The 22,556-nt window shown below is 38.7% G+C and overlaps 1 protein-coding gene across 2 annotated transcripts; it reads right to left on the bottom strand.

Moving 5' to 3' along the window:
• Positions 1-765: 765 nt before the first annotated feature.
• ASMTL (acetylserotonin O-methyltransferase like) lies at positions 766-22,349 on the bottom strand. Of its 2 annotated transcripts, none has more exons than XM_088521838.1 (13): positions 22,252-22,349; positions 20,810-20,941; positions 19,112-19,159; positions 18,484-18,548; positions 17,534-17,595; positions 15,318-15,426; positions 12,608-13,034; positions 11,066-11,228; positions 9,757-9,941; positions 7,872-8,001; positions 6,601-6,744; positions 5,911-6,033; positions 766-1,021 (listed from the first exon to the last, which is right to left on the bottom strand). In XM_088521838.1, exons 1-13 carry the CDS (start codon positions 22,342-22,344, stop codon positions 807-809), a joined length of 1,896 nt encoding a protein of 631 aa, XP_088377964.1. In that variant the 5' UTR covers positions 22,345-22,349; the 3' UTR covers positions 766-806. The 2 variants fall into 2 exon arrangements, with proteins under 2 accessions (XP_088377964.1, XP_088377963.1); XM_088521837.1 differs by lacking the exon at positions 766-1,021 and adding an exon at positions 4,679-4,906.
• Between the last annotated feature and the right edge of the window lie 207 nt (positions 22,350-22,556).

Consider the following 22,556-nt stretch of genomic DNA (forward strand, 5'->3'; position numbering starts at 1 on the left):
CACTTATTAGGAATTGTAAGTTATTAGGAATCTCGCTCCATCTAGACAGTTCCTCCATACGAAGCACAAACAACTAAGACAACAGGGGAAAAAGAAAGTGAGCAAGAAATAAGAACTAACCACTATGAAAGACATTTGAAACACTCCCTTCTAATCAAACTGTGGACTGTGAAACGGAATAAGAAGTGAACAGCAGGTGTGCTGAAAAAAAAAGAGAGAAGCAAAAAAGGAAAAAAAAATGTTTAACATAAAAATGTATTTAAAGAAAAATGACAGAAGATAGAATGCAAAAGTAAAGGCAAGTTGTGGAGTGTGGTAAGGAAGTGCTTCTTTATTTGGAGCAGAGTGTAAAGTAAAAAATAATATTAAAAGGATGATGATGGAGAGAGTAATAGCAGTACATTTTTGCCTATGCTAACATCCCAAAACACGGGAAGGGGTCAAAGCAACAGTTGGTCTAAAGATTAACCCTTCTAATTGCATCAGATATGGAGAAACAGTGATTTCTCAGCAATGTATTACTGTAAAGATGCCGACATGATTAGTGATTTGCGGCTTGCTTCTGAGGATACTATGAATGCTGTGCAGTTGTAACATTGCTGCCACCAAATAATACTCAAGTTTTCTGGCATAATTTTACTCAAAGTTCAAAATAAATGCAATCAGTATCTCTTTTGAAAATAAACTTCAGAAAGCTGACAAAGCATTTCTTATCTATGATATAAGAAATTGAAAATACATTTGCATGATTGAAAATTATCAGGCTTGACCACTGAGACATTCAGATTTTATTACTAAATATTCTCCTAGGTTTTAACACAGAGAATTACATCTAACAAATTTCCAGTCAACCTGATTTTGATATTTGTGAATCCATGTTGTTCCAGTAAACATCGATATTCAGAGCTACTTCTCTCCTTCCCCTCTGTCTGCACAAGCATGTTCAATGACTGCAGCAAAGCTGTGCTTCTGTTTTTCTTCTCATCATCCAGCACCATTTCAGCCAGCAGAAGCCCACAGCCTAATTCAAAAACAAAGGCATGCAGCAGTGCTAATCCATTATCAGACAAGAGCGAATATCAGTTACCCTATAGAAAGGTGCAAGCTAAAAGACATTGATTATTTTATTTCTCATTTATCGACCTGCCCTCAGCTAAATGACTCACTGTGTAAACCCCTACCCTTAGGAGAGAGGGGGCGGGAGGGAGGGGGGAAAGAAGTCATGAAGTCATTGTCTGTCACAATATCAAGGGATCAAAGCCTCACAAGTTACTTTATGGCTATGCTTCAAACACGAGAGAAACTACTTCTTTGGATCTTGCATGAAAGTCATGGAAAAACATAAGGTATGAACAGTACTGCTATTTATTTGGAATATAACACTGCTTCACACATATTGTAATGGTGTCACAAAGTGGTGGAGAGATCCCTGATGGCAAGCATGACAGAAGTAGAGAAGCAGCTGACCTTTCACTACAGTCTTTGCAGATCTAGGTAAGAACAGAATGCAAGGAATTCTGTTTTCATGTAGCCTATTCCTTCATCTTCAAATCCATGAGGGGAAAGCAAAGATGAGAGCGAGGGGGACTGACGAGATGAGCACTTTTTACTTCTTGTCTTTTGGCCCTCCTTCTTATGTGATAGTTTCTATCATGGCACAGCAGAGATAGGAGGCCACCAAGTGAGCTCAAAAGTGATCCGTTTCTGCAGCGATTTGGTGCTGCACAGCATTCCTACCCCTGCTCTGACGCTTACAACTGTCCCCTCAGTGCCATTCTTACCAGCTCACCTCACACACATCCAGTGCTCAATAAGAAGTTAACCATAACACTGGGGGTGAGGGGATAAAAAAATGTTAAGATTCAGCCCCATAACATCAACTACTTAAGTACACACCCACACAAACCACTTATCCCATAACGAACTGATGACACAAGTACAAGTTTTATTTGACAAAGAAAATAGTCAAGCATGTCTAAGGTGAACCTCCACATAAAGAGTCTCTCTCCAGTGGGATTCTCCTGCTCAAATGCAGGCATCCAAAAATTAGATAGTTACATTTCAGCTAGCCCTTTAAGCAACATCTGTAGCCCCTCAGGCAGTTTTATATTGCCAGTCTGGAAAAAGTGTGTCTGAATTTTGAACGGTCTGAATGGAAGGCACAAATAGAATGGTCCTCCTATTTTGCCACAGGAAGTTATTTGGAACATCTAGGAAACAACAGGATAATCAGCAAAATCACACCAAGGAAACACAGCCCATCAGGAAGATCCATAAATTCACATGATGAAATAGAACAGCACAGGGAAGGAAAAAACAAATCTCTCTAAAAGTTGTTTTCTAATACAACTGAAATTCCTTCATGAGAGGAATTGAAGCAGAACTACGTGTCAACTCTTCCAGTGAATAAATTTTGGCCATGGCCGAGCGTTACTAGTCATGCACAACTTCCTGAATTAAAAAGTCATTTAATTCAGATTATCAAGGTTTAGCAAGAACATTAGTTTCCAGTCAGAAGGTAGGAAAACCATGTCAAATGCCAGCTACCAAAAAATGTTGTGTATATATATATATATATATATATATATATACACACACACATACACACACACACACACACATAATGCCTCCACACTCTCAAGGAGTCAGCTAACAGAGTCAAAACTGAACTGATAGCTTACAAAAAGGGTTTAGTCATTACCTTCTTTACCATAAGCTTATTTGTGCTGAGTGGTTCAGGGGAGGTAGAAAATTCACATAAAACAAATGACTGCAGTAAGATACCCAACAGCAAAAGTCACTTGCTGTTCAGCAAAGATTTGCTTACAAATATTTGCCTCCTTCGTAAAGCAGTCAAAGTTCAGTGACAAAATTATGCTGGACCTCTCTAATATAACAGCATTTTATTTCATTGAAATTCATATTTACACCTTGCGACAGTTTCCTTTGTATAAAGCATAGCAAAGCTGTGATGCATTACTACAGACACTATGCCCACAGGGCTAGAGATCTTTAAGTATAAAATGCTGTGCCCCAGAGTACACTAGTTTGTAGGGTGGCCAAGCATGTTCTATTCCGTTTTTAGAGTCAGTAATTAAAAGTCATTTTACCTAGAGACACAGATTTAAGTCTGCAACAATTTTAGGTACGCTGGGTTTGAAACTGCAAGGTTCTGACTCAGACAGCTTCCAGCTGCCTAAAGAAAAGCACTGTGAACTTTATGAGTAGCTTTATGAGACATCTAATAACTAATTCGTATTAGAGACGCATTTAGGTACATGGCAGACATCATGTCAATGCAAAAAAAGTTTCTAGTTTTATTCAAGTATCTGGATATTTTCCTTGCAAAGTGACTTATACCTCTAATGTTGGAACTAGCTAGTAAGAGGTTTTTAAAATTTCTTAACAGAAGCTTTTTATGAATGCAATTTGGCCTATCTGGGCAGTCTTAATTATGTTTCTTTGATTTCATGCAGCTGAAATTCTGTACTAAGCGTGTTTCTCATTAGGGTACTTTTGCCTTATTGAATGCTCAAAGAGCAAAGGAACTTCACCAAATAAATAACCTAACATGGAGCCTGGCAGGCAGATGTGAGTAATTCTTGACCCTGCTCATCAACCTCCTTAAATTGCTGAGGTCAGCAATTCAGCACACACATTGCTTCTTTTACAATGGCTCATTGGGGTTATTCCTGTAGATGTACGTGGCAAGCAAAAAAAACTCAAAGGCCAAGATACAAACTAGTTTTAAAGTGCAACTTTAATCTCCAGGAAGGATTCTACTACAAAGTACACTTTAAATAGCAAAAATAAATATCAATATAGTATCATGAAAAGAAAATTTAGGAATGGTAACACCAATGACAATTTAGTTGATAAAGTAGGATATACAGCATGGCCTACCTCTCCAAATAAAAACGGGACCATAAAGAAATTTCTATTTCTATACATAATTTCTGAGAATTTTTATACAGATCTTCAAATTTTCACATAAGGAAACAGAAAGCATATATGGCTGTTTTAACTATTTCCAGAAAGATATGAAACTAAGGAAGTGGGAGGAAGAGCTCTCATCTACTTGGAATGCATTGGTTGGAGGTCAAAGGCTACTGAGGTCTGGGACATTACTGCTGCTCTAGGAGCTTCCATGTTTAACTCTAGCTTTGTTTTCACTACCGCCTGAGGAAAAACATGCCCAGGTAAAGATACACTTGAGTGCTTCTCACCAGTCCCACAGAAACTGAAAAATAGGTCTAACAATCCCAAACTGACACAGATGGTAGTGTTCATTTTAATTTTATCATTTCTGATATAACAAACAATAGTCACTGAATATACTGCACAGGGAAAATTCTCTGTGTTTTTTCCATAGAGTCTAATAGAAGGTGTGAATGTAGCTTATGCAGACTAGAAGGTTGAACTCACTGTGCTATGCAGCTACGTCACTAAGCTTTTCACAACATGAAGACCCGCAACCCAGGAGTTCCAGGCTGCCCCAGACACTTTTTAATGTGTAGAAATCATTCCTACATGAGCTGCAGTCAAACCTTTACTGAAAAACCTGTAAGTCTATGCCACTATAGCAGGTAATGGTCAAAAATGATACTAAGTAACTGACAATACCTGCTCATTAGTAAGTACCAATGTTATAAAAGCTTAGTGTCCCAGGTTCTTAGTGTCTGTGCACACTAAGATGACTGACTCTTCCTGAAGCACAGGACAGCATCTAGCAAGTTTCCTGTCATCTTAATTTGTACATTCGTGAATCCAAATTTCTCCAGGAGTTGTTTGTATTCTGAGCCACTTCTCTGCCTGCCTTCAGTCATACTGAGGGACTGTAGGACAGCTCTAGGAGGATGCATCTTCTGTTCATCAAGCACAATTTCTGCCACTAGCAAGCCATTTCCTGCATTCCCAAAACAATCAAAAGTGATTCAGTAATAAATAAATAAAACCCAAAAAAGTCTAGCTAGAAGTGTTTTTTTGTTGTTGTTGTTCAAAGTTTATGATAGAGGTGAAGCCTGATATTTTACTTTAGTGAAAACCAGAAACAAAAATGTCCTTTCAATAATCTTCCCTGGAAGCAATCACTGCATTCGAGAAGAAACAGGGAGCTTAGAGCATCATCTCTACTGTGATCTTCAGTAAAGTCCAGATTCCTTCCTGATCAGGATCTGAAACTCAGTCTTGTTCCTATTTGAAATAAGCAGCTCTTGCAATCTGTCATAGCCCAGTCACCACATAACAAGGTGAAGACAGTCATCCACAACTCAGTTTTGCTATTTAAAAATTATGCTCAAAGGCCTAGATTTAATATTGAATGCTACTCTATGAAATAACTACAGTTTCCTGCTGGATTAATTCCTGCTGGATTATGGCAAAGCATAACAATTAGGTGTTTCTCCTACATCTGCTTTTCTCTTTGATCTTTTCCACTGTTCAAATGCAAAAGAAAGCACAAGATGCTACATATTTCTCAAGAAATTTGTGCAAAATGTATTGCTGAATTCCAACACGCTGTATGTTGGGTACTACTGAAATTACTAAAAAAAAACCTACCTCCTCTTGATTAAATTCCATGGCCTTTATCTACTGAGATTAATGACTACACATGTGAAATAAGCACATGCTTAAGTACTTGAATGTAGAGGACAATAAGAAAGATACTACGGGCATGAGAAATGGAGCAGATTAAATGGTTAAATGCACAATCTGCAAGGGCTTTTTATATAGATTCAATGACTAATATTAGCAACTTTTTGTTTCCTTTCAAAGGATGATATAATGCAAGCACAGGTATTCATGCAAATGCAATTTGGACTGAAATAAATTATGTATTCCTTTTTAATATGAACTTTATTATCATGATTAACCATACCCTTGCAAACTCACAAGACAAAAAACCCTTACCTGGTTTGCAAACAGATGATATTTTGCTTAACAGCATATGAATTTTTTCATCAGGCCAATCATGAAGGACACGTGAAAGAATGTAAAGATCTACTTCTGGAAGGTTATCCTCGAAGAAGTCACCTGTTAGAAAGCACAGTTAGTACCTATGAAAACAAAACAAACAAAAGAAAACACATAGCCTGTGAAGGAACTGGAAAGAATTTCAGCTGAGGTAGAATAAGTGTGAAAAAACAGGTATAAGGATACCTGTAGTTAAAGAAAGTGTACTTGAAGAACAGATGATAGTTAAAAGTTCTGTAACATGCAAGAATGGAGAAAAAGACTAAAGCAAGAACAGATAAAAGTCTTTTGCAGCCACATTAGTGTTGCCTAGATAAGAAGTCTGAAACAAGAACTTGCAGCAAGCCTACACCCAGGTACCCACAAATATGACTAATTCACACTGCCTTATTTATCCACATTCTCCAACCATAGCAGTTGTTTAATTTGCCCTGCAGGCTTATGGAGAAGTACAGAACAACCCTAATTAGCTTGGGTAAACCCACATTGCCCTGTGCTGAACGACACACATTCAGGTTGGATCAGGACAACGCATTGCTTCCTACAGCAGATGAGTCTGCTCTGTGCTCCAGAGTAATAGAAATAAGAGGACAAAAAGTCATTTTATTTATTTATTTTTACATTTACCTGATACAAATGTCACTGGAGCTGTGCATTTTCCTGAGGACTGAAAGGAAGAGCTATTTGCAATGACTTCTGGAAGATCAAATATGGTAACCTTCATATCTGGGTATATTTGTACTAATTCATGAGCCAAAGCCCCAGTACAGCCTATTGGAAGCAGAGAGAGAATAAAAAGGAAAAAAAAAAAAAAAAAAAGACAGAGAGAGAGATCAAGTCTTTTATCATTTTGTCATGGCATTTGGAAACACTTTTAAAGACAAAGCTCAATCTAGCTATTGGATAGCAGCATGGAGTTGGAAACAGAAGCTCCACAAAGAATATGGGCCATAGCACTTCCTAGTGGATAAATCTTAGTTCAGCGAACACAGGCTCCCTACCCTGCCATAGACCTGTTAGCATGATCTTTGATAAGCCACTGAACTGCCTAGTGGCTCAGTTTCTTTCCTTCTAAAAGGAGAAGGAAACCACCTTCTAATATGCAGATGCAGAACATTACAAGCACCATGGATAATGGATTCATCTCACTCTTCCACATGGTGACTGAGATGATGGTCTCTGGACAAGTGGCAAAGGATGCACCAATTTTGTCTTAAATCCTCTGACACTAACTAAAGTGTTCGTCCTTCACTGAGTATGTTCTCTACACAATATCACCTATTCCATGCAACTCCTGTAGGCAGTGAAAAAGGGCACTAACAAGCAGAGTTTTCTCGGATATATCACCGGTCTTCACAATTTTGGTGGTCATCTTTGAATATTAAGAATATAAAAGAAAAAATAAACCCACCCAATACAAACAAAACCTACAAAAACACACAAACTTAAATCCGTTCTAGAGGATTCCAAGTTTTGTTCTAATCACTTCAGCATTTCAAGTGTGACACCACCACATGGAATGATCCAGAAATCACTGGTGCTTCTGAAAATCCTGAGGAGATGCCAAAGGGCAGCAACAGTACAGCTGAAAAGGGAGTTCCTATCACAATACTTGATCAAGTGAGCCACAAACCTTCTGCTTCCTACGTTATCTGAGCTATGTCAGTACTAATTGTTACCAAACACATTTGAGTAATTTGATTATTTTAAGTAAATTGATGTTATATAAGCAACTCTGCTTTCAGCTAACTGCACTCAGTCCTTCTATTTGAGCACCACAATACCCAGACAAATATCACTACACAGTTTTACTCCAGTTTTAATGAAGTAATGGAGTATGAAGTATGGAGATGAAATCAACTTTTCCCTATAGTTTAGGGAAATACACAAAGCAATACCTCCTAAATCACAGGCAGACTTAAACTGTGAAAGATCAAATGCAGTAGCCACATCTCTTGCTGTCAGGTGGGCAATGCTGTGCATGGCAGCCATAAAGCGCTGCTTCACCTCCTGGTTTTGATAGTACTCCTATAATAAATAAAAACAAATTTTTTAAAAAGCCACACAATAGTCAAATTTTATTTTCATTGTTAAGACTAAACAGAACTACTACTATGTCCAAGCAAGGTAATAGGGGTTATTTTACACCACTAACAGGAAAAAAATCTAAAACTGAATGATTAGTCAACGTGACATTATCCAAGTCCCTTCTTGGGGGATCACAAGCAGTTTCATTGTAGTGAGAAGCAGAATTTTACATCTTCTCCAAAATACCAGATATCTTTTTCAAGGCTTTAAAAAAACAAACAAAAACCCCACACATTTTTAGATGCAGACTTGGAAAAGTCTCAAACAAGGTATCTCTAGACTTTAAATTTAAACTGGAAAGAACAGATTTGAGTTTCCATCGGTCTTCTGTTTTTCTGTTGGTTTTGGGGTTTTTATTATTTGTTTTTTAAATACACTCCCAAACTGCTTTCATTGAATTCTGACATTTATTCTCCCATGGCAAGAAAGTGACTAAGCAGTTGGACCATATTTTAAAATAGGGAGACTAAAGCTCATGCTTTGTTTTTGGACTAGGTGAAAAGTATTCAGCACCAGAACCTCATGCCTTTTAGCTCCCAAATGATGCTTACACCTCATCCTCATCCAGCCCTCAACTGCCTATGGCTTTACTAACCATGTAGCGGAATGAGCACCAGACACTGTCACCAGCACACAGAGGTAGCAAGTACATTCTGTCTGGACACCCTATCCTGCACACACATGGAGTCTAGGCCTAAACTGTCAGCAACTCCTGGTGGCAGGAGCTGGTGGCATTACCCAACCAAAGGCAGCAATCTGGGTAAGTAACTCAGGAGAAGATCCAGTTCACCTACCTTGAAGTACCTAACTTGCACATGAATTCAAGTGCCTACTGCAGCAGCCTTACTAAACCAAAGCACGTAAGTTCCCTTTTAAGCAGCCTTGGAAGGCCTACCCAAAGATCTGTTCACCAGAAATCATAGCACTAACATTAGGTTAACAGCATCTTCTTGTGGAGATTTTCAGAAGCCCTTAATTCCTGCCATCAGCTATACATAAGCAATGTAAATGTTTCTTTTAGGAAAAAAGGCTTCATCAGCATCTAAGATGCTAGATATAGTCCTAAGTGGCTCCCCAGTTCTAGCACATTCACCTGTGCTAGCATAAATGAAATAATGCTAAAGAGATGGAAACAGAGAGAATGTCTGCATTTCTCAGCAGGGGTATAAGCCAGCTTAAAGCATATACAAAATTATAGTCTAGATAAAATACAATGAATCCCTTTACTACTGCATCTGTACAAAATGACCTTAAAGAGGCTCTCAATATGCAATGAGCACATCCTGCACTGGATCTTTGCTCAGATCAGTAACGCGTGATCAGCTTTCAGTACCAGGAAGAGCATGTGTGACATGAATACTTATAGTTACATAATGTATAGACATCAGTAAGGTAAATGTGCTCAGAGGTTGTTCTGGTAGTGTGCTAGTTAGACAGGCAAAACTTTAGCCAGATGATTTTTTTTCAGCACTTGAACTTCCTAATATACTCTGCGACTGTTTAGACAAGTTCAAGCCTGAAGCGTGCACAGCTAAAGCTTAAAGGAACAGAAGGGTGCAACTGGAAAGTTAAATTCCTTGGTTCTAGTACCCAAATTCACCTATTTGGACAGTTCACTCTTCATTTTGCCCTAAATCAGGTTTTCCCCCCAAGTCCTTCACAACTACTTCTGATACAAGTAAGACTTTATACTACCTTAAATAAATCCTCCATTTTCTTTCCAAAGGCTCGATGGTTCTGCCTGGTTCCTTCTTTGACAGCAAATTCCAGGTTTGTGAAGAGAGGCCAAGTGTAGTCATTAGAGTGCATAATGTAGCCATGAAGGGAGTATTTACCATCTGAAGTCAGATAGGTATTTGTTGCATCTGTATTACTGTAACCTTATCAGAAGGAAAAGAAACTGTAATTAGCTTTCAGTGCTTTCAACTGTCAGTATTTGAAGGCATATTTTCATGTGCAGCTAGTAAACAGCAATGTTGGGATCATAGTATCTTCTTTGCACAACCATTCCTATGAAGTAGGTAAAGTTCCCTCAACCTTACATGAACAGAATCCACTAAGAAATTTATTTTTTGCAAAAAAAAATGCCAGAAGATAGACAGGCACTGATATTTTTTCCTCTTGCTAGAGGGTCTCATTTATATATCTGATACTGATTATTAGAAGTTCCTCATTCTTGGCTACATTTCTCCTCAATTATACCTCTTCCTTCCCTTAAATTCAAGCTTTCTCCATCATGTTTTGCACCTTTAGGGCTTTCTCCTTGGTCTTGTCCTCTAGAAATTTGGAAGACTTGCTTCCCCTTAGCACTTTATCTTTTCAAGGCTTACTGCTCAAGCAAAACCTACAGAAGTCTCTAAGCACACGCATAGACTAAAAAACTTAATTCTACTCCCTCACCTACATCCACCTTCAATCACAATACCAACTAAAGGCTCTAGCATTTAAATTGCAGGCCATGAAGATGGATATGTTCCAGTGCTCTCATTAATACTCAGATGCTCTGCTGAAGCTGGTGCTTCTATACTGCTACATCAGGAACAATAATTTAGTTCTCATTTTATACTATACATTTGGGTCATTTACACTGTTCACTAGAACTGCTGACACGGATTTTTTTTTTTTTTTTTAATTTGGCAGTGACCAGTACTGTGTCCATTGAGGAAGTGGAGTACAGCACCCAGATGTCAGTGTCACCAGTGATCTCAGGATCACAAGAAAGGGAGCTTCAGGCATTCTCACTCAAATCTGCCTGCCCCTCAAATAAACCAATTTCAGCTTCCACCATTTCGCCAAATCCAAGTTACCCACAACATCACCTTGGTCCCCAGGATACAGCAGTGATTAAAGCTTTTTTTTTTTTTTTTTTTTCCTCTCTAGTGCTATACTCAGTTAGAAGAACCTTTCTCCCTGACTCATGAGACCAATGAGGTAAAAAGCACAGCTTCACCAATTTGATCCTTCTTCTTCCCTCCCCTTTATATATAAAAGCACAAGAAGTCACCCTGAGGTGTTTTCTTCAGCAATCCAAGGGCAGCACATGCATCAAGGAGTCTTTCTGTCCCACACAAGGAAGCTCCCATCTCATTTGCAATATCCGCAGCATTTAGTGAACCCTTCTCTTTCAGGTGATCAAACACTTTTAGCTTAGAAGCTACAAACAGAGCCTGTGTGTGAAAAGTACTAGTTAATCAGCTACATAAAAAACCTGCAATCAAGAAACATAACTCTACCTTTTATCATAAACAAGCACATCCTAAAACCATTATTCCTAACACAGCTGTGTAAGAATTGTTACAATTCCTAACTGTTACGATACGTTTCCTTTCCTCTCTTACCAGGTTTCAGTATCTTTAGCTGAGTGAGAGAAATGGGAACTTGAAAGATACTAGAACAATCTAGAGATTTTGTACTAAGGGGATCTATTTTTTCAGATATTCAGCCAATGGCTAGCTATAAGCATGTTCCACAAAGTCAAATACATGTATTTTTCAACTGATGCTAAAGAAAGGCCATAATTGATTTACCTGCAAATGTAAAGAACTGAAAAGCCCTAAGAAAGCACTGTAACAGCTCCATTTACTATAATAGATTGGTCTTTGCTTAGCTTGCAGGAGTAGACTTAGAAGCGCAACTCTACTGTATTGTGACCCACAGAAGGACAGATACATAAGGAATGGAGACAGGATAGTTATTGCCTGACTGTGGAGAGGAGAGAGAAAAAAAAAAAAAAAAAAAGAGAGAGAGATGAAAAAAAGCACCCAACAACAGAAACACATGTAATGCAGCTGAGTATGTGGAAAAAAACTCAGCTGAACTTGCAGAGAAATAATTCCCATTGACTCAACATGAGACTCCAGCCCGAAGTCCTAGCGTGAAGGATCCATTACTGTGAAAAGAAAACTTTCACATTACTGTGAAAACTCCAGCATTATGATTCCAGTGAACACTAATCATAATATGCATAAGCAAAATGCTAATGATTCTCCACATTTTGCATTTAACTTTGAGAAACACTATGTAGTATCCTACTCCTTAAAATGCATCAAAATATATTCCCTATGAATGCACCATGCTTGAAGAACCTGGCACTAGCCCTGGCAATTTCTGCTAATACAGCCTGCAGCTGCTACCCAGCTAATTTTCATTACCTGAACAAAACAGGTTTCAATTCACTTAACTGCATTTTGCATATAACTTAGTTAATTCCTCCAATTTACAGCCTAATACTGCCTCCTGCAGTACCTGAACACACTGCAGAAAGTCTCTTAATGTTCTTCCTCCTCAAATCAGAAGATCAATATCATGCGTATAGCTCAACAGAAGAAAGCCAATACTGAAAATTGGCAGAAAACACTTTGCCATACTAGGAGTTTCAGTTATTTTAGTTCTAGACTCTCTATAGCTTATACTTGGTTATTAAGATATCCTTGCATAAGTTCAAATATTTCACATATACCTGCTAGTATATGCTAAAGTTCAATGAAACAATCATACATTAGTGGGTACACTAGTAAGTAGTATTTTTGGAGGAGTCTGTTTTTACCTTTGAAGCTTTAAAACCATCCATCAGCTCTAGAATTGTAGACGGAACTTTTGCTGCATTTTCCAGCACTCCATTCTGATTTTCCGAGGGCACCACAAAACCAGTTTTGACACAGTAACAGTCTTCTGAATTGTATACAGGCCCTGAAGGATGTGTGCTACTATTGTCCAACTTGTTAGCACCTTTATGCCCTGCAGAATGTGAAGATTCACTTTCCCCATCACTTAGGTTCTCAAAAGTGTCCACAGAAGGGATAGAGTCATGCTTTGTATGTTGTATGCTATGTTTAGGAGGCGGACAGTACAACTCTACTAGCTTTTTGCAGAAGTGATTCAGAGGAAATCCCACCACATTCAAGAAGTCTCCATGGACATACTCTACTAGCATTCCACCGAGGGCCTGGATTCCATAACCACCAGCTTTGTCCCTGAAAAAGATGAAAAAAGCTGTGCCTAACTACAGTAAGGACAGAAATTAATAGTAAAGACAGTACAAAGTAACCCACTAGTAGAGCAGAATCTGACATAAAAACTAGCTGGCTCAAATTAGAATGGATTAAAGCTGCTAACTAGGCTCAACATTTCAACTCACGAATTGCAATATACACGTAAGGATTGAGGAAAGAAACATCAGAGACTAACATTGACAGTGAGTCACCCGCAGAACAGCTCTAGTCCTGTTCCATAACAGGACAAAGATACTCAGTGATTTGTCAGCCCCAATAGGACTCAGACTGAAGAAAACATCTTCAATCTCAGAAGACTAAGGTATGTGTCTTTTGGCTCTCAGTCATGCCAGGATCAAAAACAAAGGAAGTCAGGTTGCTCCTCTCCAAGAGTCCTGTTCAAATACGAAATCTACTGCTGTCCTCTCAGCTATACCCAAAGCTTTGTGCAATTCCTGTGTAACCTCAATGAGAACAGCAAAATTATGGTTTTCTACATTGTTTTCTTAGATGTCACGTAATACAAATGATTTGGCACAAGTATGTATTTCAAGGTGAGTAGTCTTGGACATCTAATTTCTCTTCAGACAAGAATGCAAATTCCACTGTATAGAATGGAACTGAACACATGACCAGCTGTGACAGTATCAAGTTAGCAGTTTTTGTAAAGCACAGTTCAACCCACAACAGAGGGCAAGAGAAGCAGGACTGAGTCTTTTTTAACCTCTTTGGAAAAGCAAGAGGTAGAGGCCCAGTGAGCCTACACACAGCATGGAATCAGTGAGAGTCCTGCTTCCATTTGCCAATTAAACAAATTGCAAAGCAGTTGGGGGGCAGGTACAAGAAACAGATTTGTTGATGAGTTTTGCTTAATGAGGCACATTTTCATGCTGCAGCAATACAATAAATCAAGACAACATTCAGAATTAGTTTGTGGGTAAAGAGGGTGCAACTTGCCTTAATTCTGTAAGCCTGTACCTCCTGTACGCATAGACTGGGATTTTTCATCTTACATTCTGCAACACCCCAAAATCTCAAGTTGTCCATGTACTCTTGGAATAATTACAACCTAAAAGACCTGTTTACTTACATCCTGTGACTCTGAAGGAAACAACTCTGAGATTTATAGTCCACATTTTATTACTTCGTAACTAAATCCAAGGCTGTTCTGGGCTCTGTACTCATCTCTTTCAAATTGAATGACATCCTTTTGGTTTAATTGCCACTACTTAGAGCAACAAAGCTACCAAAAAAACACATTTATCTTCAGATATGTATGAGCAGAGACAGAGAAAGCTGTTCACAAGGAAAAGATTACAGAATAAAAACTAGGCCAAACAGGATAGCAGAAACCAAGTCTATTCATTACAAAAGCCAGAAATATTTAGAATCACTCTGACACATCCCTCTTGCTACAAACAGCCAGAAAGCAAGAAACCTTGCCAGACAGAAAAACCCTTGATCAGAAAAGGGAGTGAGAAAAAACAAAAAAGGAAAAGTCAATCTTCCTGCAGGCAAAATGCTGGAGGATTTTAGTAACAGTCTACTTCAAAAACAGTCTTTATCTCCTGCTTATTTTCTAGTCTTAAGGCAACAATATGCTTTTAAAATTAGTTCCCATCTCTCACCAGTGATTTATTACACAATATTCTATATGCCATTTTTTGGCAATGCTATAACAATTAATCCAATCTTCAAAATCACAGAATTGTGTCTTTTTGTCAAGTCAAGACTTCATGATTACACAAACAAATAATTTATATTTGTATTTTAAAATATTAACAAATGGCCATTTGAACTGCAATAGTGATTTAAAAGCCACAGGCACATATGTACTTCTTGTACAAGCATACAACCCGCATGGTTGGCTGCACGAAAGCATGGGTTTTGCACAGTGTTTTGCAGAATTTACCCTTATAGTTCTTCCATTCACCTACTTTTGTTTGAATGAGTATCCTCTAACTATGTGTCGTGAGAACCAGTATCCAAGTTCGCTGAATATCTCAGATAACAGAGATGATTGTATACTGTTAAGAGTACTTGCTGTAGAGTATTTCAGTCTTCATTTTTCAAGTTTGTTAGGGTAGCAAAAAGGTAATTAACTTTCCCTCACGCAATGCTAGTCCCAGACAACAAGAGCAGAAAATCCATGTTGCATCACCCATGCTATCATCTATCACACACACAGCAAAATGCTGAACAATACAGGAGAGGCTAGTAAAGTACCCTATCCCTAACCCTTTTGTGCTAGCGTCAGGCTCTTACATTGGCTCCCCACTATGAATGTATTCCCATAAAAGCTCTTCAGACAGGTCAGAAAATTTCACTTTAGTCTCTTCGTAGAAATCAGTGACTTCCATCTCCAGCTGATTATCTGCAAAGGGAGAAAGATTTCACTACAAACAAACTATAACATGAAGGTAATTATTTAGAAAGCTAACATATCTGATTTAATTCCACTTCATAGCCATTTGACAATTTTGCTTAGGAAACATTAAAGGTAGATACTGAAGAAGTATATGGAATAACTAATAGTGTTCTTCAAGGACGGTAATATTATATCTATTTACTTCCCTCTGCATATACTACTTTATTAACATGTTATTATACATATTACTTAATAAAAAATGTATTGGTGGGAGGGGAAGGGATTTTCTACACCTTTGCAGCTATATCTCACAGTCTACCAGGTTACTGCTCTTGATGCAGTCCAAGTTAAGTACATAGCAGAGCTATTATGGGTTGCTTTTATATGTATTTTTATATACACCTCTCAACACTAAATATCGGTATCTCTACTCTTAAAGAGGTTTTAACAATGATGCATTGTTAAGAATTTCATATACACCTAGATGCACAGCTGCATCTGTATTGCAGACTGTCATCTAGCAAGTCTTTCATTAATAATCTTTATGACTGAAATTACAGTTAAGCCTTCGTATCATTTTTCAAGACATCAGGTATTTCAAACTTCCAGATTTGCCAACAGTCATGAGAAAGTCAGAGGTGACCCAAAGTGTTACACAACTGGCTATGGCCCCCAGTTGTGGCCCCCATATGCATGGGTACACCCCAAAACTGGGATTACTGCAGAGAGAGGCCGTTACAAAGAATGTTCCAAAGAAAGTAGCCCCGAAAAAATGTGTATGCAATTGGCTACTAACATGTTAAAAAATTACTGACTGCCTCTTCCCTGCAGGAAGAACAGCATCTCCTGTTACTGCTGTGCAGATCTCTAGTTATCTTTTTTGTAGCAGTGGAAATTCTTCATGCAGAGGATGCAAGAGATCCACAATACAGATCAGGAAAAAAAAAAAAAAACCACATACACATAAATTAGCAGACACACACTCAATAACCTAAGTTAAAGAGTTGTTATATAGGAAGATTGATTTAAAATATTCTTTCAATGTTGATAAAGGTATCAGTTCAAGAAAGTTCACCTGTTTACATATATGTAGTGCTTAATAGCAATATTATAATTACCAGCTACAGAAGGTAGAGAAATCTTTCATTAATCACACTGCCTGAAGAATATATGCTGATTACATTTTTACTCAACATTGTCTGTTTTGCCTTACTGTTTTAAACTTCAAATGCATTTTGTAGTCACAGAACCAACAGTACAATTGTGTATGGTTTTAACTTTCCTTTCAGAGTAAAAAGGCCTTTTTTTTTTTGCCCTGTATTTTTCTTATGAAACCCTTGATCATTTTTTCCAGCAGTTTCTTATTGTGAGCACATCTAAGGGTACTGGACCATTGGAATTATTTTTGTTTAAAAAAATAAAAGTAATCATTCCAATAAAGACTTTGTAAAGAATGTCAAGAGCAAAAAGAGTATGTCCACTGAAATTTGGGACAGTAGCCTTGCAAAGTCCTGTTACTGGAACCTTGGTATGAAATTATATGAAATCCCTCAAACCAAACAATGCTAAGAGTAAATTAATGATCCAGTGCTCATTAAACCACTCATTTACTACCTAAGTTATCTATTCAGTACAAAATGTACTCCCTACAGTTCATTAGGAGATAGAAACATTAAACAAACAGTAACTCCAAACACAGCAACCTCTTGCAAGCATCAGCAAGGATAAGCAGAACATAGCAAGAAACTATTATGACCAGGTTCTGCTCAATCTTGCATTCTTTAGTACCTTGCTTACATTTCATTTAGGACATTCCCACAAGTTTACATTGTCTAGAGTAGTGCTTTCAGAGACCATACTTGTAAAGGCTACTATATTTTGTCACCCTCTTTCCTTTGCAAAAACTGAATGCAATAGAAAGATTGGATTTGGTGGGAAATATCCACACATATATATACATTCATAAGGTAAATTTCATCTCAACTGGGAAGCCAATGCAGGCTGCTTATGATAAGTTTTCTCCCTGTTTCTTCACTTGCACAAATAATCTTTATGAAAACAATCCAACCTTTTTTTCATAGAACACTGAATTTCAATAAAGTAACACATGTACCTTTACTGCTGCAATGTAATATAGCCACTCCTGTGAAAACACTGTGTTCTTTCCCACTCAACCTATCAGGGAAAAGTGTACATTAGGCAAGAGTTTTATGAAATTTGTCATCTGCAGAAGTCTTACACATGACTATGTTACTTGAAAAAAACAGACCTCTATATACATAAACCATTCAATGGCTCTGAGATGCATTCTAAACAAACAGATTTTATTTCTAATTTTAACATAGTTGAAAAGACACTATAAAAAAAATCAGAAAAATACCATGAAGATTCAACTATTTCAAATCTTCCTCCTATCAATATCCAAAATTCACTGTCTACAGCATGAAAAAGTATTCAGTGATACACATCTATTTACCATACATTAGAAGTAAATCTCAAATGCATTGGGAAGGGGGAGTGAACACTCTATCGCTACACGCAACTTTAGTTAAAGTTCACAATAAAGAGCTCGTATTTATACACCTTAGATTAAATAAGTGGTAGATGACTACTGCTTATGTATTTGATTCATCTAGATGACTTAGCAATCCACGAATGATGCATTCAGCTTCCAGCTGAGCCTACTGATGGGCAGAAAGCCCGAGGTAACAGGGTCTCTCTCACTGTGCCTTCAAAGTGCTACACTGGTCCTCATTAACTCTGTAGGCTTTTTACATCTAATGGATGCATCTTATGTATCTAATGAATAAACAATGTAAGTGTAATAAGTATGAGAACTTGAGTTGAAGAGACTAATTAAGCACCCAGCTCATTAACACGTATAAATACAAAAAATCAGAATGGGACAAGATAAAAGTATGTCTAACTTTTTCCAGTGGCAAAACAGGCTTATACTGTTTAGGAAAATAACATGAAAGCTTTGTGGAATTTTGCAAGGAATTTGTACAGCTCCTGCTATAATAACTTAACCTACACATTTGGAATCTTACTAGAAGAGCAAACCTTGACAGCATCCTATATGCATCTTGCTTATCAACTGGTTTCTCCAGGATCTGCTCATCCACAGTCTGAAAACAAAAAGATATTCTATTAATTATTTCTTTCTTTTCTGAAACTGAGAAGGACAAAAGACTTTGAAATTGTAATTTCAGCCCAGCCTTCAAACACGAGTCTACTGAGTAGAGTAAGAACCACAGATACTGGAGCAGACAGTTCAATGACAAGCACATGAGTGTAACTCTACAAACCTGCCCCCCTCCACTGTCAGGAGCTTCAATAAACAAGAGGTTAATACAGCTCCTCTATTCATCCATTGTTCAGTCTTTGCAAACCACAAATATAACAGTATGTGCTAAGGAACACATCAGTAGACAGTTTACATGATTTCAACTTCCTGATGGTCAACAGCTGCCCAAATAGAATATCACATACTAGTGGACCTGAGGCACTACTTGTGTCTCTGGAAGAGACATAACAATTTTTGTGACAAAGCTGTTTTGACATAGAACCTGCAGGTATTGCAGGGATGATTTCTCAGTGAAAAGTCTTTTCCCAAGTTTAGACTCCAAGGTACAAGGATTTTATGTACTTGTCATACTAAAACAACACTGAAATACAAAAAGCTTCTTACCACAATAGTGTCTGCTCCTATAACAATATCAGGAGTTCTAAGGTGTTTCTGCAGAGGTAAAGAAAAAGAAGAAAAAGAAGAAATTTCTCAAAAAGCAATAAAAAAAGCAAACAAGCCAAGTACGTATTCATATTCAAGCTAAGAAAAGGTAAGTTCACTGATCTTCATTTACAGCTCTAAGATAACCTGAAAAGGACTCATTCTATTTCTTCTTTTGTACCATTTACAAGATGATAACCATTTATATTACTGTAAAAGTGCTGAACACAGGAGGCCTGGGCAGACCTTTCTCAGGTCACAATTGTGCCTAAGTTACTGATGAACAAATGTACCCAGGAAAGAACCAGTTTTTCATTATTAACGTGGCAACTAGAATTCCTTTCTAGCAAATGTTCTGTGTATGGCAATCAGAGATAAAAATGAGACCAGACAGCTTTAATCCTGTTTGCTTTGTCAAGGCTTGCTAGAGAACCTTTCTTTAACTACTTCCCCCCTGCTCCAAGAAAAAGACATCATAAGGGATCACAAACTGTCCATTTTGGTAAACTAAAAACAGGGGTAGAAGATTCTTTTAACTCTTTCTTTCTGAGTTTTAAACTGCAACCTGTCCTTATTGTTCAGTTTTGATTTATGTATTATGACATACACAGTGATTATTTAGCATGGAGGTACTTTTCTCCGTAACTGTAATCACTAAATAAAAAAGATGACTCTTATGTCGACATAATTCCAACAATCATTTCTCTAAATCCAGTAGAAAGAAATGCCTTAAAATTATTATCATTAGCATAATGTTTTGCAATGGAAGTTTACTATAAGTGAACTATCTAGGTTTAAAAATCCACCCCGCTAATGTCACACCATTGTGAAAATAACTCGACAGAAACCTGATAACCATTTACTTCAGAGACCATGTAATATTTGCTTTGAGGAATGGTGGCATCTGGCAACAGCGATGGTTTAAAGTGTTAAACATTCCTTTTCTGGCACCAGGATTGGCTTGAAAGGTACAGTCCACTTTCCGAGATGTATCATTAAGAAATTAGCAGCTTATGGCATATTTTATGGGACCTTATTATGTGTGGGATCTCATTATGTGGGCTTCTGAATAGGTCCTTATACAGAACAGCCTGATGCACTGATACATGATTAAGGGTAAGGGCAGATGTCAAATATCAGCACACTGATATACCGCATGAGCTGCATAACTGGCTTCTGATATTTGGGAAACGGAACAATTGCCTTGATTACAGTCATGTTAGCTTCCCCCTTCTTAATAAAGGATCTCTTTTTTTTCTCTCTCTTCTGGAGTACTTTATAGTGGATAGATTTTCGTGTCATCTTTCAGCATTCCTTCAGCACCTTTTTATTCATGAATCCTCTTTTCTTGCAACCACTGTTCAATGACAACTACAGCAAAGCACTGGATTCAAAACTGTATTTTGTACAGAATCTGCCCCCATAGTCAATAAAATACCTGGAAGGGAGAACCACTGAGATAAGAGCTAATGACCCCAGACACAAGTCATATACTTGACTGTTGCAAGGAACTCGCAGTTGTACATCTCGAGTCAGCGTGGGCACGCTGCTGATACTTGCTTCTACTGGGAAGAAGCACCTTTAAGAAGTATGTGCAAATTAAATCAGTAACACGCATGGAAAGACAATATCTAACTGCTGGAATAGCTGATCACTTACTACATGCATTCTGTTTGCTACTTCGAGAGCTTTCTGTTTTGCTGTTTCTATGGCATACTCATAAGGAGCTGCAAAAGATGACTTTTCAAGAGTCTCCTTAAACCAGGATGGAACAATCTCAAACCGTAGACCCTGCAACAAAGAAAGGAAAGCCATGCAGTCAATCTGTAAAAGCTAGATATTAAACAAGTGAAACAAATTTCATTATAGCTCTTCCTAAACCTTTACTTCCCCTCCATATAAGAGGGATTGTCCTTCAATTGTATTATTTTACATATATGTATCCTGTAAAAGCAGTGCAGAACAAGAAGTGCCCTCATCTGAATCAACTTTTGCAATGGCATACTTATTTTATGCTTACTATTTATGAGAACGTAATCATATAATTCCACTGTTCTTGTCTGTAAGAGACAGCATTTACACACTCCACAATTAGCCTAAACCACACTGAGTTCATCCTAGGCACTTTACTCATCTTATATCAGTACATGCTAAAGTCTAGCTACACATAATTTACATTTTATTATAAAATACGGTTATACAGAAATCAAGAAAAGCCAGTACCTGCATGGAGTTTTGTGATGAAAAACCTTGTTCTGCCTCCTTCCCACCATTAAGTTCACTGCACCAGTAGACAGGGTTTGTTTCTAATAAGAATTCAGTGCATATTTTCTGTCTCTGTGTTACCCTCCACTTTGTGTGTCATAGCACATCTAGTTTGTGTTTTCTTAGGTATTGCTCACAAAATGCATACTCAAGCACTATTTAAAAAATTCAACTTCCAGCATGGCCTGTGTGTTTCTCTCCATAGCCCAAGTCTGGATTTACAATTCCTCTGTAGTCAATACATATCAAAAGTGCTTTATAGAAACTATGAAACTTGTGCTAAACCCTCCCAAACTCCTCTGATATGTCCCAAAAGCAATCATGGTGGCACAGCACTTAGCAGCCAGAGCAAACCCTTCACTTGCTCTATTTCAGGCCCTTCCCTTCAGCAGGATACTTTAACTCCTTCACCTGCTAACCCAAGAATTAAGCAAATTGAGACACACACATTTGTTTATGGATCGGAAAAGAATGGCTAAGCGGGAAAAGAACTGGGATTAAAAAAAAAGGCATTTCACGACTCCACGTGCCAAGGGCCATACATCTCTGCAAACTGAAACACGATGGCCATTCCCAACAGTAACCAATAAATAAATACAAAAACAGCTGCGGTAACAGCTACGACTCGCAGTTTTACCCTCCCCTCCCCTCCCCTAGCTAATGGCAGACCAGGGCCGATCAACGGCCGCAACCGCCACCCACGCGCGCGGCCACGCAGCCGTTTAACGGCCGCTGCGGCGCGGCGCGCACGGCGCCTGCGCAGGCGGCGCCTCCCGCGCGCGGCAGCTGCCGGGCCGCACGGAGGGGCCCGGGGCGGCGGGTCGCGGCGCACTCACCGCGTTGGTGAGGATCTCCTGCCGGCGCGGCGAGGCGCTGGCCAGCACCACCCGCTTGCTCACCAGCTTGCCCAGCACCGGCTTCAGCGCCATGACAGCGGCCGAGCTCCCCCTCCGCCGCGCTGTGCGGCCCGATGGCCGGAGGCGGCGCCCTTTATAGCGCGGGGCGGAGCGGAGCGCGGCCTGGCCGGTGCTTCCCGCCCCGGGGAGGCAGCCAGAGGCCCCGGGCCGGCAGCGACGTCGGCGGGGGAGAGGGGCTAGAGCGCGGGCGAGCAGCCCGTGAAATGGCGCCTCGCCCAGGCCCA

Source organism: Tinamus guttatus, unplaced genomic scaffold, assembly GCF_059628265.1.
Source record: "Tinamus guttatus ecotype Peru unplaced genomic scaffold, ASM5962826v1 Tinamus_guttatus_pri_ptg000134l, whole genome shotgun sequence".
NCBI classification, from domain to species: Eukaryota; Metazoa; Chordata; class Aves; order Tinamiformes; family Tinamidae; genus Tinamus; species Tinamus guttatus.

Coding starts and splice junctions, on each gene's coding strand:
- ASMTL (XM_088521837.1), bottom strand. CDS start 22,344: ATGGCGCTGAAGCCGGTGCTGGGCAAGCTGGTGAGCAAGCGGGTGGTG. Junction 11,229..12,607: donor ATGGTTTTAAAGCTTCAAAG/GTAAAAACAGAC, acceptor TTTCACACACAG/GCTCTGTTTGTAGCTTCTAA. Junction 9,942..11,065: donor GCTGAAGAAAACACCTCAGG/GTGACTTCTTGT, acceptor CCTTCTGATAAG/GTTACAGTAATACAGATGCA.